This window comes from Mytilus edulis, chromosome 2, assembly GCF_963676685.1.
Source record: "Mytilus edulis chromosome 2, xbMytEdul2.2, whole genome shotgun sequence".
NCBI lineage: Eukaryota > Metazoa > Mollusca > Bivalvia > Mytilida > Mytilidae > Mytilus > Mytilus edulis.
In genome coordinates this window covers 64,339,007-64,352,893 of record NC_092345.1, presented here as the reverse complement: position 1 = coordinate 64,352,893, position 13,887 = coordinate 64,339,007, and the positions used below count along the sequence as shown (strand labels likewise).

The 13,887-nt window shown below is 30.7% G+C and overlaps 1 protein-coding gene across 6 annotated transcripts in view; it reads right to left on the bottom strand.

Moving 5' to 3' along the window:
• Positions 1-13,887, bottom strand: part of LOC139512667 (semaphorin-5A-like) — a 92,968-nt gene that overhangs the window by 24,169 nt on the left and 54,912 nt on the right. For all 6 annotated transcript variants that reach the window (XM_071300453.1, XM_071300454.1, XM_071300451.1 and 3 more), the window contains 2 exons: positions 3,646-3,754; positions 1,560-1,668 (listed from right to left, as the gene is read on the bottom strand). In XM_071300453.1, the coding sequence (XP_071156554.1) occupies positions 1,560-1,668; positions 3,646-3,754 (218 nt within the window). The remainder of the gene's footprint in view (positions 1-1,559; positions 1,669-3,645; positions 3,755-13,887) is intronic.

The following is a 13,887-nucleotide window of genomic DNA, read 5'->3' as shown; positions in this document are numbered from 1 at the left end:
TTACTGTGACAATATTATTGCAAATGTCAATGTGAATAGTATATGAAAGGATTATAAGATACCATTATCTTATTAAGACAAATATACTTCCTAACTTCAAAGCTCTTCAAGAAGGCAACCCAAAGATGATCTGAGAATGTCCTTCAATCCAACAACTTCCTGAAACTTTTTGACCTTGAAATCTACAGGTAGTTGTTTAACATATATATATCAATACATAAATACCTTTCAAATTTCTAAATGCTTAAGTCACAACGTTAGGCTCTCTAGATAGGATTATTAGTATCAAAAGGAAATAATTGAATCTCTATGACAATGTCTTTTTTTTATCCAATAATACTGGGTCAACCATATAGATGTTGCAATTCATATTCAGAGCATGGTAAGATTGGTTGACTGTTGGTATTTTAACACTATACTTGAGCACCACTTTTTGGGCTATTTCTTGGCAGCCAGTTTTTATTGGTGGAGGAAGCCATATTTAAATAGGTTAAGTACTGTTGCTGAAAAATGCTTTTATTCCTGACAAAGTTCTGAAAGAATCTGTCCTACAACAAGATCAATTCCTATCTTCTAAAGAACCAATATTTTTGTGATATACTATCTGAAGCAGGATCAAACGAAACCACACTGCCTGTGAACTTTTTATCAATTACCCTCTTTCTAGAACATATAGGTTAATTGAGTTTTGAGAAATGTTTTTGAAATGTCTTGTGGTTTGAATTAATTACTGATTTCAACATTTAGATCATACAAAGTTAATACCTATGTTAGTACTGTAAGTAATATAATGTTCTAGAAGTTTCCCAGACAAACCACAATATAGCAGTTGTGTGACATGTCTCATAGGATGCCGTTCATGTCAATGTACTCAAATATTTCAAATTGTTAACTTTCATCCAGATGCATTCAACTTGACAATACTTGACACTAACTGCAGGAACCACTATGTGCTGCAGTCTAAAGCATGGCTGCTACGTCACTAAATAAAATCATAACCTGCTTTTAAGAAAAACAAGAGCTTACACGCTGAAATGTCTGATTGAATTTATATTGAAAGTCTAAAAACACCTGCCCAACAGACATGTACACCAGCATGCAATTGTTCCATGCTAACTGACCTAACAGTAAAAATTTCTAAACAATGACCAATGAACCATAAAAATGAGGTCATGGTCAGATGAAGCTTACTAGAAGGACATGTACACTTTACAATCATTTCATATTATTATACATGTATCTGAGAAACAGACCAATCCACAAAAAACTACCATAAAAATGAGTAAAGATTGAAACCTGCCAGACAGACATACTGGTCTGTTTCTCAGAACTATAAATAATAGATCTATTATGTTTTATATATTATTCTAAAAAGTTAGTGGGTACTTTTGGGCAATATGTGTGGATGCACAATACCAACCAAAAATTTATTTCATTACTTTGTTGGTAGGATATAATAATTCAAGGGACATAACTGGTAAACATGGATGTATATCTGATCTTACTATAGAATATGCAGGATCAGGGTACAGGTATTTTTATTTTCAGTTATTCCATACCTCTGTCTGTCCTTTAAACAAACACAATTGTGTATTTTCTGCATTTGACTTCCATTCTGTTTTCTCCAAGGTCTCAAGGTCATCTAGGTCAAGTCGTAACAAGATATCTCTGAAATGAAATATCCTTATATTTCAGTTAAAGTACCACAAATTTTTGTTATGAAAAAAGTTGAATGCAAGTGGTATAGTCACAGTTTTCTTGCATGAAAGGTGTTTTCTATATTTTTTGGATTTTTATTATGACAGGCTATTATTCAATAAGTTTTGGACAAATTATTGGGTATTAAAGACATAATGGGTATCTTCTAAAAGAAGTGGCACTTTTTTATATTCCAATAACTGCACTCTTGTATACAAATCATAACTGGAAGTTGACATCTGTCTGTGCTATTGTTTGGATTCTTTCCAGATATGTATTCATAACTTTCATTGGGGTCCTCAGTGCTCTTAAATTTTGTACTTTATTTGGTCTTTTTTAACTCTTGAATCGATAGCCACTGATGAGTCTTTCGTAGACAAAATGCATGTTGGGTGTATAGATTTTTCTTGTTCCAACGATTTACAGAAAAGAGCGACGATTTACAGAAAAGAACTGAAAAGGACTGAAAAGAGGATACATATATATTTATATATACGAGTTTTTTATAGTGTGAACAATTCTGCGTAATAATTAAAATTAATGCATAATTCAATTACGGACTTAATAGGCGAATTATAAAGATTTATGGAGAGCATTAATAGGAAGAGGACCTTATACGCTTGTGAGCACACACGAACATTTAAGATTGCCAGGCATGTTTGGGCAAACAAAACTTTAATGGAAAGGTACAAATATTTTGTCAGGTTCCGCCGATACCGTAATAAGACCAAATTGGTTAAGTCAACAGATAGCAGATGGTCAATGAAGCTAGGTCGAAAGGAGAGAAGAAAGGTCAGAGGAAAAGGAAACTAGCTAATAGGACAACTACGGTAAAACGGCAACGTGTGCAGTAAATTAATTTCAAAAAACAAACTGTGTGCAATTCAATGTAATTATATGTGTATATATATTTCTCAGCACTAACTACTTATACTTCTTGTTTTTTTTTTAGAGATAAAATATACATTCAGGTATTGCAGAGCAAATTAATTCGTTCATAGTGTGTTAATTTACGTTTTTTGATTGAGCCAAGCCTTCCAATTGATATTTTATAGTGTGTTTTTCTATGTTGTGATGTTATACTATTGTTTCAGGAAAAGGGAGAAGGTTTGGTACCATAAAAATGTTTAATCCCGCTGCAAATATTGCACCTGTCCTAAGTCAGGAATCTGATATACAGTAGTTGTCGTTTGTTTATGTAATTTATACGTGTTTCTCGTTTCTTATATAGATTAGACTGTTGGTTTTCCCGTTTGAATGGTTTTACACTAGTAATTTTGGAGCCCTTTATAGCTTATTGTTCGGTGTGAGTCAAGGCCCCGTGTTGAAGGCCGTACATTGACCTATAATGGTTTACTTTTATAAATTGTTATTTGAATGGAGAGTTGTCTCATTGGCACTCACACAACATCTTCCTACATCTAATAAAGCTGGAGCACATGAGTCAATGTCAACACTAATATTAATTGAATTATTTGAATTATAGTATATTGCTATTATTATGTAGCGTGTTTTCATGCAGTATTTAAAAAAAAAAATATTTATAACTCACTTTACATATCTATTGTCTGTGTATTGAATATGCTATTGTTTATGATATTATTGTTTGTATGCTATATGCCCTACTAGGGGCCCTCATTTGGTGAATACAAATTTTCATTTCTATAAGATAGGCATCCAATCCTACCTTTAATTTTCAAATGTAAGTTAAAATTAGTCCTGTCACAGTATTAGGTTTTCAATGATATGCAATTTGCTAATTGCCTTCCATTACAAAAAAAAATCGATTTCCTTTTCAGTTCTTTTAGGTCCTTTACGGTTCTTTTCTGTAAGTCGTTGAACCTGATTTTTCTTTCTTAGTCTATAGGATGAGTTTATTTCCAAAGTGGAATGCAAATTCCATTCTTTTAGGAAGATCGTTACACATTGTGGAAGAACAAATTTTACCTTGATCCAACAATGAGCTGGTTTCTGGGTAGATCTACTGTCAGCTGTACAAATCCTGTAAGATCTTCATGTTGGAATGTCTTAAATGTATCATTGTCTTTGAGTAAATCTGAAATAAAGACAAGATTATGATTGTTACTGAAGAAGGTAAATCTAGAGAGTCTCTTCAGACACCCAAAATATATATGTGTATTTCATTAACAGACTTTTATAATGTACAAACAAGATATACATCTTGTTGACGTATAATGTAATGAAATTAAAATATTAACCTCGCTGAAAAGAACTTTTCCCATGAATGAGAAAGATAAGTTGTGATAATAATTCAGAAATAGGTAATATTATACATGTATATACAATATGCAGCAAATATAAATGTTGTTTGTCTTTAATTTAGACCTTGCAAAAAAATTGAATATGTGGAATTTCCATTAATTTTCACAGTAAATGTGCTCTTAGAGAAGCTGGTAAAACTATTAGTTCCCTGTGTTGTGGTTATACTATGTAATTAAGTCTATGCTGTCTACTGAGCCTTCTAATTTAACTCTTAAGATAGTGTATAATACCTTACATTATAAAAGAAGTGTAAATACAAGGTGGGTCTTCAATGAAGGAATTTCATTATATAAATATCTCTCTCTGAGAATCCAATTTTGACATCAAATACTAACTGAGACATGATCAAAATATTACTGGAAATGCATTAGTCAACAGTCAATTTAAGTTTGTTTTCAACACCTTTTCTCCTTTTTTCATTTAGAGAAAAAATATTTGATCTACATTTATCTTGAGCTTCTAAAATGCAGACACATGAAGCATACAAAAGACTTCATTTATTGTCTATTCCAAGCCACAGAACTGAGGATCATTACAATCAGTGCTTTCATACTAGATAAATGTGAGACAGACAACAATCCATACATGTTCTTCTTCAGTACATAAAATATAATTCTTAAAGAAAAAAAATCCAAAAACTTCTTGTACATCGTGTTAAACATAACTGTTTGATATATTTTACCTGACAAAATCCTTACATACAGATTTATTTGAACAAGAACAAAATCATTAGTTGTACCTTAAAAAAATATATCACAAAACGACAAATACCTCATATATTTTGAGCATTCTGATACAGTAACCTAATATATGCCCATCTTTAATCAGTAACCCAATATATGCCCATCTTTAATCAGTAACCCAATATATGCCTATCTTTAATCAGTAACCCAATATATGCCTATCTTTAATCAAACTTACAGTTAGTAACTTACTAATATTAGGAAAAGCTAGTTCAGTTAATTTCATATGACAGTCATCTAAACTGGGAGATGAAACTCAAGAATGCTATTCATGTTGATCACATAATGTGATGTTATAAGAGAGGAAAGATTGTGGGTTTAACAAATGAATCATGTATATAGGTGGTCATCAGGAATCAGGTGGTCATCAGGAATCAGAAAAATCAATAATGATCAACCAAACCTTTAAGGATCTAGTCTACATATGTTAAAGACATGGTTTTAACTTCATGAAAAGAACCTTTAGAGCAAGAATAGCTTCCCTCTTTATAATCAACACCGTTTTATCAAATCTTAAGGGAATGCTGTAGGAATGTTATTAAATAAAAGATGGAAAGTTCACAACAAGAAAATTGAAGTCCTTCTTTTTGTCATAAAAGGCATATTCCTCAACAGGATACAAAGCAGACACCAACAAGAATGTGTCCTCAGTACACGAATGCCCCACTCGCACTATCATTTTCCATGTTCAGTGGACCGTGAAATTTGGGTAAAAACTCTAATTTGGCATTAAAATTAGAAAGATCATATCATAGGGAACATGTGTACTAAGTTTGAAGTCGATTGGACTTCAACTTCATCAAAAACTACCTTGACCAAAAACTTTAACCTGAAGCGGGACAGACGGACGGACGGACGAACGGACGCACAGACCAGAAAACATAATGCCCCTCTACTATCGTAGGTGGGGCATAAAAACATGTTTTACCATCCATATTGTATTCAATGGAGATACTGTCTGATCACTTATGTCATTCTTATTTTATGTTCTATTATCTCAATTTTCAGATTATTCAAAAATTACTTTTGAATTTAAGGGTAAATGTTTGCAAGGAAGTATTTAAATCAGCTTATATCTTGATAATTGTTTTGCTGACAATGTTTTCTTGCTTTGGCATTGCTTTAAACATAACATTGTAATCAAAGTTATAAAAATCAACATAGGTAACCATCCCATCCTCACACCTGTTTATAGAACAGGAAATGACATCATCACAGGTGCTTAAACAGCAAAACACTATACTGCCAACTGAATCTGATACATGTACGGATTAGATTTAAATAAAAAAAGATAAACTAACAAGTACAGACTGTATAATTGTTGATATAATTGTCTTGTCTAGTAACATTATTTGCTGTGCAAGTGTATAATTTTTCCACTTACTTCTTAAACGGTTAAAAGAGATTTTGTTTTATAAAAGGTTAAGAGATTGTTAGATCCAAAGCATTTGATCGTATTCTAGACATGTCTGGAACTTCCTTACTCTTGAGAGAGACAGGTGTAAAAACGATTTAATAATAAAAGCAATTGCTACATTCTTTAGTATTCTTGCCATACTATGATTATTATGAAGTGTGCTAATGCAATTCTAAAAAAATGTACCTAAATGTCAATTTTGGTTTTGTTACAATGTATTTCCGCAGAGGGTGGATCCAGTCAATTTTTAAAGGGGTAAAAATTTGGTTGGTTATATAGGGAATCATTGAAGCATGACTGGAGCGGGCCCCCCCTTAGGTCAGTCAGCGGGCACCCCCCTTGGGAAAAGTTCTGGATCCGCCACTGATGTCCCTATTCAAATGCATTGATTGTCAAAATAAAAGGGGGGATCAAACCCCCAGAACCCTCCCCTGGAACTGCCTCTGTTCCATCTTTCTAAGTTGTTTTTTTATAACTAAAATCTTATTTAAATAGGTTTGCTCCATCCTAATTTCCCAATATGGATAAACCCAAGATATGAAAAACATTATAATTTTGTACACCTGAACAGTATGTCAAGTTCACCTCATTAGATATCCCAATTATGTGAAGTAAATTATATGTCATTTACAACTTTATTGCTGTCTATGTCAGTCAGACTTTTCAATTAACAAACAAAATTTCCTTTGAATTGTATACAACATGTTGGACATGCTTATTTGCATTTGTGAACATTAAGTAATAGTTAGTATATAAAGCAGATGGTGAATCTATTTATATGTAAATCATTCCTGCTATGGGTCAAAGTTCTACTCATAAAATACATATTAAAGATACTATTTTGTAACACGGTACATGCACTTAGTTTTTCTTCAATCATCTTGTGGTTATGATATGACGGCAACACTGGCAAATTTTCAAAAATATTACGCAAAATCAATTTTTTGTCATTTATTGGTATCTACATGTAGCTGCACAATCAATATTGTTTTATAAATGCAGAAAAATAAAGATAAGCATCATCTTTTCTGCCCAAAAGTAGCAAGGCGTCCAGGGGAATAATTCCATTTCATCATTAAAAGTCAGCACAACAAACTTCCAGTATCCTGTGAACACCACAGTAGACATTTTAGGTGAACATTCTATTTTCAAATCAAAAGAGCTCACATTTTGTTGTGAAAGGCACTTGGTATCTGAAAATTGAACTTCAGACATGGTAAAAAAGCAACTATCGGTCACTATTTGATTCTCAACAATGAGCCAAACCCTTATTTTACAGTAAGCTCTGAAAGAAAAATATGAAACAATTCAAAAGATAAAAACATATAAATGTTCATCATTTATAATCAATTATTGAAGACAGTAATCAATGACAACTTGAATATATACATCTTACTTGGGACATGTACATAAGAAATGTGGTTGGAGTACATAATGAATGTGATTGGTTTAAATATCTTGACTCCTTTCATAAATTATAAATCTTTTACAGCAGTTGATACCCTTTAAACATAGAGATCACCCAGAAACTAGATCTTTTATTGAAGAACTAAATGTTTATGTCTTTTAAAAAAAGGTAATAATAAAAATACTGCACTCCAAGGAAAATTCAAAATGGAAAGTCATTTAAACCACCCCTTTGCACATTTTGTATACAAATCTTCTTGCAGCTTGCACATTTTATCCAAGTCATTAAATTTTCTAACCTTTTAAAGAAATAGGAAATTGTTTGATGTGTAAAATTTAAAAAGCTCAATTTGTTTAAAACATGCTTATGTATTTTTCCTATCATCTTTATGTATTCTTATATTAAGATAAATCTATTTCAAATGCAATAAATTTTTAAATCCATTTAAATTTTCACTACAAAAATATGTTAATTCAAATAGATAAACTATTCATGCGCATCATGTTACCATTCATCAAATATGTAAAATCTGGCAAGATTTAGTCTTTTTTAGCTCATCAATTTAAATTACTGTATATGTTCAACCAGATTTTAAGTAAACATCAGGGAACATCTGTTTCTCTGCCAAATTTGTAAGTGCCAACTTTTTCTTCTTTTTAATATCTCAGAATGAATTGGCATAATGTGAAGAGTATACTCAACAGTTTGATAATACCATGGAACATGGGTATTTCTCAATTACAAACTTTTACACAGATAAGGGACAAGTGACTCATTCATATAAAACATGTAAATTTAATTCATTAATAAAATCTATCCAATGAATTCATTTCATAACCCACTTTGTTGACCAACTTTTAGAGGTTAAAATACCATATATAACAAGAGGGTAGGTAATAAACTACTTTCATCAACTGATTTTTTTTTATAGATTTTTTTTCTGACTTTATATACTCTATTAATGTTGCCTTTTTACAAAGAGATATTTCATAAAATATGATAATGATTATGATAATAAATATAAAATAGTTAAATAATTCTATAAATGAATGTTCAAAAGTACAAGACCTCTATTTGCTTATTTGCAATAAAGAACAATAAAACCAAATACTGTTTTGTCAGACTTAAAACAAATTATCTGATTTTCATCTGCTTGCTTCTGCAGAAAAACTGCTGACAATAATAGCTTAAATCCTAAACTAACACCTGCACAATTAAAAAGATTTAGAATGAAACATAAGATAACTCTTGCACTTTAATTTATGGATGGGAATAATTTTGATCTGTATAAATTACCTACACACCCTACAAAAAATGATTTTTACTTTGATAACAAATAGGAATCATCCCCCGAGACCAATTACTTGTATATTTTGTTGTAAGTTGGTCTCCTTAAAGAATCTATTAGCACATTTCAATTTAACTTTATATAATATACGTGAATTACTTCACATCTTCAAATGAAAACTTCTCAAATTTTTTTACACATCATAAATTTGACATTATGTCCATCCTTTTATGTAACTAACAAAAAGGATTTGATAAATTAAAAGACAGCTTTTCTCAAGTGGAAAAAGGGAGGATTTTGTAAACTATCAAATTTTAACATAATATCTATTCTGAATCAAAGCAGAACCTTTTTGACCTTTTCGTTTGGATAAAGTATGCAAATTTGTCCTTAAATATCTGTCAGCTTTTCATTTTCAAGTGTTCCATAAGAATTATTCAAATATTTATGAAAACTATACTGGTGCAGAGCTATTTGTTTAGCCATGTACTTGAGATGTTAAATGTTGGTGAATACAGAGCTGCAGTGCATGACTTATTTAGATTCAGCTAAATTACATATATAAACACTTTAATGTAATAAGAGTTTTTAAACTTCAAACAGATGTTTTAGGTCAATGAAGAAAACTGAACATTTTCACTGAAAAACACAATCATATTAAATTATTTATTTCAAGATGTTATAATTAGAAAATATCAATCTTACAAAAACAAAAGAATTAAGAGTACATGTGTTTGCTACCTATTGTAGTAAGTAAGATGTAAACAAGGGCCTGAACAATTAAAGGTCACATTGCAACTTCCTTTGACAATTTATATTAAACTATTCAAAAGAACTAATTTAAAAAATAACCAGTAATGTGTTCATAGTACACAGATGCCCCACTCGTACTATTATTTTCCATGTTCAGTGGACCGTGAAATTGGGATCAAAACCTGTAATTTGGCAATAAAATTAGAAAGATCATATCATAGGGAACATGTGTACTAAGTTTAAAATTGATTGGACATCAACTTCATCAAAAACTACCTTAACTAAAAACTTTAACCTGAAGAGGGACGAACGAATGAACGGACACACAGACCAGAAAACATAATGCGCTTCTACTATCGTAGGTGGGGCATAAGAACCCAAATAAATTAGATATTCCCAGAGAAATTTTATCTATCATACAACAATAGTATACCTTACTTACTGCAATACACCAAATATAAAACATGTGCAGTACATCTGCAGCAATTTCTGAGATGTTACATTTGGCGTCAATTTAATTTTTTAGTCTACAAAACCGATTATCAGATATGCAAGATGGCACAGATCAGATTAGCTTAACTCCCAAGGTGACTTTCAACAGATTACCCAAAATCCCAGGCTATACAACTTATTGAGAAATGTTACAGATTGGCATCAAAATAAAACTTTATTGACAACTACTTCAAATAATAACTTTAAGTGCAATGTTTCTCATATACCTGCTGGGATATAATATAGATGTTTCCAAAAAATTACACAATTCTCAAGAGAACAACTTGTTAATGTTACATTTTATTAGAACAAAAACTGAAGTCTCTGTGTTGTTAGTGATTTATTTCTATGCCACCCTTACAGAAAATAACATGTAAAACCTTTAATACACTCTTAAAATATAATTTATTTCCTGCTCTGGAAATAAAATATCCAAGGGCAATTTGTAATATTTTAATTGACGTATCAAATTTAACTTCCCTTTTTTAAATCACATGAGTAGTCTATGCACCTGCATCAATTCACACTATTCATATTAGTGTATTGTAAAAGTAATGTCCACTTAGCTACATAAAAGTTTTAATATCCTTTTCTTCAAAAACCTTCTTTATATACTGATTGTTAACTGTGATGATTATGAATTACCATGATATCAAATAAGTCCTATGATTAATGCATGTACACACATCAATAATTGTACTGAATTTTTTGCTATTTAGACTTGTCAGTATATTACAGAATTTGTCATATTATTGAAATTTTTAACATTTGGACAGTGAGTTGCGTCTTCATCATAGAATCTAAAGATTGATATTTTATATTTAGCAAAAATGATTAGAACATTGTGATTTCTTTTATATTTTTCAAACTTATCTTTACTTTTTAAAGAGATTTTCAGACATTTCCTATAGAAAGATAATGATGGTGATGGTAAATACAAAGATATATGCATATTATTGGATGAGAACATGTTAATGTGAAATGAATAGGAATTTTGCTGTGTACTGGACGACATGCAAAACATTATTTCTTATGTGCTTAGTTAAGTCCACATGATAACAGTCCATAGGAACACATGGATGTCACCCTACCCAAACTCATTTTATGACTCTGCTGTGACAAGTCTTTGCTCAAACTCTCAAATGCTACATTATAAGCGAAAAGCAGCATATCCATTTCTTTCAAGTTTTTGTTTTGACCCGACTGTGGACAAAACCAACAACCAACAACCTCCTACATTCAAGGCAAGTACACTTCCATCAGACCACTAAGGCATTGGAACAAGGAGGAAGACCAGTTGGATAAAAAAAAAACACCACATACATAATATGCCACAAATATTGTTCTATCAAAAGACTTTTAAGTTGCCATGATCATCGAGATACAGTCGCATTAACCATGTGACTTGTTCTCTATATTAAGCTAAAATTTGTTTTCAAGTTTGTAAGCAATAAAGTTCAATTTTAAAAATTTGCATTTTTTGCTTCCCTATAAAGTAAACATATGTGATCATGTACGCTTGTAGACACATTTTTTGAAGCAATCAAAGTTTTCTTGATAAAAACAACATTTATCTTTATGTACATGGTTTATCAGTGATCTTAAAATTGAAGAAATAGATGAAAGTGTGATTGCTTTTCCAGCTATAGTGCTGATGAAAATCTTTAGCTTGACAAATGATAGTTTATCATCAAAATCATGCAAGCTGAAAAAGATAAAGGGCATTTAACACTTGTTCTTATATTTGACAATCTTTCAAAAAAAAAAACAACCTTGAATCCTGAATTTAAATAAAAAAGACATGATATTCATCTTAATTTGACTACTTTCAGCTGGAAAAGCCTTCTCTATATATCAGTCACTCCGAATATCTTTCTTATTTTTTTTTCTAACGTTTTGCAACTTCATATGACATATTTTTTTGTTTCTCTTCATTGTTTCATCTTTCTTTTTGACATTCTGGATAAACAAGAAGAACAAATTCCAGTCAAAAAGTACAAAAAGTTAACAATCAAAGGTCAAAGTATAGCCTTCAATACTGAGCCTTGGCTCACACTGAACAGCAAGCTGTAAAGGGCCCCGAAAATAACAATGGTTTACTTAACTCATGGAGTTAACCAGTATGTAGGATTGATCAAAAACTAATTTGTATTTCTTAATCTAATTTCTATTTTTTCATTATTTCTACTCCTCTACTGAAATATATTTGATGTAAAAATGAAAATATTGTTGAATTTATTACCAGTATAAATCATTGTCAATAAAAGTATAGGAATAAAAATCATATTCTGTATTGAGAATAGTCAGACAACATATTTCCAGATCAGTATTTATAATACTGTTTTAGTTTTATCTAGATCATGAAAGTAGACACTAGCAAATAGTGAGATCATCTTAAAAGAGATAAAAATCTTCAAAATACCATTTTCTGCCCCTATTTAAAATGTTATTACAGTTAATAACCTCTTCAGAGTAATCTGACTTTTATTTGACACAGAGTGAATAAATATTGTATAAATATGATGAAAAATTTACTGATATATGGCTTAGATTTGTGTCTGCTTTAAATGGTCATTAGAATTTGTATAGGGACAAAAAGCCTACGACGGGTCAAAAACCTCATGACCAGCATTATATTTCATATCTATTTCATTGGTACATCACCATAAAAAACCTATGTAGGATCTTTACTATACTGTTGAGATAAATATGATTTTATCTTATGGCGGCAGCTTCCAGTACTTTTATATAAAAACTGGTTTGTGAAAGCCGATATAAAATTGAGAATGACAATCAGAAACGTGTCGAAAAGACAACAACCGGACCAAAGAACAATGAATTTATATGATTTGAGGCATTATCTTATATCATAGCTTAGCTTACAAGAAACGTAACATAGGTTATGTTTTGTGCCAGTAAGAAGCATCCACAGGCTATAAATAAAACCTAATAATTAAATTTCAAACCACTTGTCACAACTTTTTTCATTTCATTGAAGAGAACAATGTAACTAAAATAGACTATTTCTTAAAAAGGTTTTAACCTGTAATTAAATTCTAGCTTCACTGTGAACTTATCACTTTAGATACCTCTGCAAAAATAGAAATAAACCCTGAAGCTATAAAATATATACTTTTATACAAGGAAAACTAAGGTACAGATTATACATTTATCTAAATATTTAAATTTATTACCTGACAGTGTTATATTTCATAGGTTTTTAATGGTTTATGTTATAACAGTGATTAATGTGATAAAATATATTGAAGTAAACATTAGAACTATGAACTTCGAAGGTGTCCATGCTTTTTTGTAAACTAAGAAAAAGTTTAAATCTGAAGCTATTCATACATTTGAAAGAACAAATCAAATACTTAAGACAGATCTCCTATTTAGGTGCTTATAAATCGATGGTATATGTGTCAGTAAATAATATAGTACCAATTGTTTGTAAATGCAACATTAATAAATATTTGTCAATCATAACAGGAAATTTCTGTCAATACACAGATTGTAACTTTCTGACAATATGTTGTATGTAAATCTTTAATCTGTACACTCATAAAATTACATGTCTATCAATGCTATATCCCTAACTGATAATAACTCGTTTCTCAATATATTGTAAGTAATTGTTAGTAATATAATTGTGTCTATACAATTATGTAATGCATTCTGCATATGCTATGTCAGTAACTTTCAAAAAATTGATGGTACCCGTCTCCCAGTGTATTGTTAGTAAAATGAATTGTGATGTGACAATGTGACTTCAGTAAAATGTTAAACTGAAGGTAACTTCTATCAC